At 39.8% G+C, this 2447-nt stretch overlaps 1 protein-coding gene across 1 annotated transcript; it reads left to right on the top strand.

Moving 5' to 3' along the window:
* The first annotated feature begins 124 nt into the window (after positions 1–124).
* Positions 125–2184, top strand: LOC306855159 (uncharacterized protein). The gene is made up of 4 exons (XM_079393624.1): positions 125–254; positions 847–1005; positions 1342–1710; positions 1822–2184. The coding sequence occupies exons 2-3, from the start codon at positions 945–947 to the stop codon at positions 1701–1703; spliced, it is 423 nt and encodes a 140-aa protein (XP_079249750.1). The 5' UTR covers positions 125–254; positions 847–944; the 3' UTR covers positions 1704–1710; positions 1822–2184.
* The last annotated feature ends 263 nt before the right edge of the window (positions 2185–2447 follow it).

Here is a 2447-nt window from a genome sequence, read left to right as displayed (position 1 = left end):
GATGACTGGAGAAGCACCCGGCTGCAGCCTGCAGATTGAGGCGGGGCTGCACCTGGGGCGGGGCTGCACGTGTCGCTCCGCCCACAATGCTTCTCATTGGTTAGTGGCAAAGTAATGACGTAGATCGAGGCGGAGCTGCAACTGGGGCGGGGCTGCACATCTCGTCCCACCTACAAGGGTTCTCATTGGTTAGTGGCGTCAAGTCATTACGTCGATTCTAGCGGTTTTTCATTTACGTTCTTCTTGGCTGCATGGTGAGTACAGGCGAGCTACGTCTCTTGTCTAATTTGTTTAATTACAATTTTTAATTCTGAAGTGCCGTTTAGTGTGTTGTTAAAAGGAAATGTAAAGTAGTTTCAAAATAAAATCGCATAACTTTACTCACTCAGCCATGTCACGCAAGGTGTAAAGGTCTGCTTTTAAATAACCAGGTCTGCGTTTCCCAAAAGCATGGCATAATGCTGCCTTCACGTTCTATCGGAAATTTTATAATTCTCACTATTGAAGTTGTAATTACGAGCTCATCCCATTAAGGTTTTGGAATGGGAGGGCGTTCATGTGCAATATTTACGAGAGCACTTGAAGGCAGCATTAGAAAGTTAGTGTGTGGTTTTAGTGGGATTATGAATTTGATATAGTGTTCCCAAAATAAGCCCCTTAAAAATAAATACAGTGGCAAAACTGAACCAGCAGAAGTAATATAGGACAAGTTCATATTAACAATGGCTATACAAATTTATTGTTTTTCTGTGAATAAAATGATTAAATGTTAATTATTTAGATATTATTATAATAATATCTAAATAATATCTAATACTGATTCTCTGTATTTCCTTCTGTTTGCAGATCCTTGTCATTGTCATCCCCACCCCTCCATCTCTCCTCTTTTTTTGTTGTTCCTCAATTTATAACCCAAAATAAGCCCATTCTGCAGTTACTCCAGTATGCCAGAACTGATGTATTATCACATCAAAAATCACTTTCAGTGGGCAGTTCAACATCATGGTGAGTTTAACTGTCTTTTGCTTATCTCACTTTATTTAAAGTATAATATGGTGCTGAACCAGCCAGCAATGCACTGTGCATGCTTCGGATTTAATTGCTTGTGAATTTGTAGAAGAATATTTAATTTTAAGGTTCAGGTAAACTTAATTTTCTGCATTGCGCGCATTGACCATGGGTCTTTGTTGCTGAAATCACAAAAAAATGTGCTTGCACATGGATGGTGCTGATGAAAATTCTGTCTTGCGACTGTCCACTGTCCAGAGCAAAATGCAAACAAGTGAAGGTTAAATTTAGGCAATTTTCAACAAACTTATTTTCTTTTGTTTGCCCTTTCAGATTTCACCATTTTAAAATGTCGGGCAAAGTCCCACTTTCACTGCTGCTATTGTTCAGCGACTGTAATAACTCGGGCAAATTTGCTGAAGCACATTGCCACCCATGCTTCACCACCAACCCAGCCTCGGTCTTCCTCGGCCCAGCAGATGCCGCAGACGCAGCCTCAGTCCTCCTCGGTCCAGCAGATGCCGCAGACGCAGCCTCAGTCCTCCTCGGTCCAGCAGAGGCCGCCTCAGTCCTCCTCGGTCCAGCAGAGGCCGCCTCAGTCCTCCTCGGTCCAGCAGATGCCGCAGACGCAGCCTCAGTCTTCCTCGGTCCAGCAGACGCAGCCCCAGTCTTCCTCGGTCCATAAGGCCTCATGAGTATAAGGTTAACTTTAAGTAATCTTGCTTCTTGCTTTTTCTAAAGCACTGGCATGGCTAACATAATCTTAGATGTGCATATGAAAGAGTTCTGTTTTGTGTGTGTTTTTGGATACAGGTGTTGTGAACTGGGGAAAATGGAGTGAAACATCAAAGGCTGAATTGCGGGTGCCTTTTGAAAATAAAGAGTGTAACACATGTAAAACCTTGTTCAAATCCTGCTCAGGTTTTAAAGGTAATGGGAAGCGTGGTTACCTGAGAGGATGCTACGACAGCATAGAGGACCCAGACTGCTGTTTCATGTGCCAGTAAAGTGTATAAAGAAGGAAGGTTTAATGATTAAAAGAGATTAAGTTATAAAGGAAGAAAGTGTGTAAAGGATGTTCATGTTTAACCAGACATTTATATGTACAAAAAGATGTGTTATATACAAATGTACAAATTTCACCTTTCTTTATCAGAATTAAACCGTTTCATACCTAAATAAATAATTGTCTTGGCATGTTATTCATATACAAACAATGCTGATATTTTTACCATAAGATTTTCATTATCAAGTAAATCCATAAATTATTAATTTGGTAACAATATGGTTCATTAGTTAACATGAACTAATAATGAACTGCACTTATACAGTTAACTAACATGAACAAACAATAAACAACTGTATTTTCAATAACTAATGTAAACAAAGATTAGTAAATACAATAACAATTGTATTGCTCATGGTTATAGTTCATGTTA

Source organism: Barbus barbus (assembly GCF_936440315.1).
Source record: "Barbus barbus genome assembly, chromosome: 35".
NCBI classification, from domain to species: Eukaryota; Metazoa; Chordata; class Actinopteri; order Cypriniformes; family Cyprinidae; genus Barbus; species Barbus barbus.
The sequence above is the reverse complement of the archived record's forward strand: the minus strand, read 5'-3'. Positions and strand labels throughout refer to the sequence as shown.

Coding starts and splice junctions, on each gene's coding strand:
- LOC306855159 (XM_079393624.1), top strand. CDS start 945: ATGCCAGAACTGATGTATTATCACATCAAAAATCACTTTCAGTGGGCA. Junction 1,006..1,341: donor GTGGGCAGTTCAACATCATG/GTGAGTTTAACT, acceptor TTGCCCTTTCAG/ATTTCACCATTTTAAAATGT.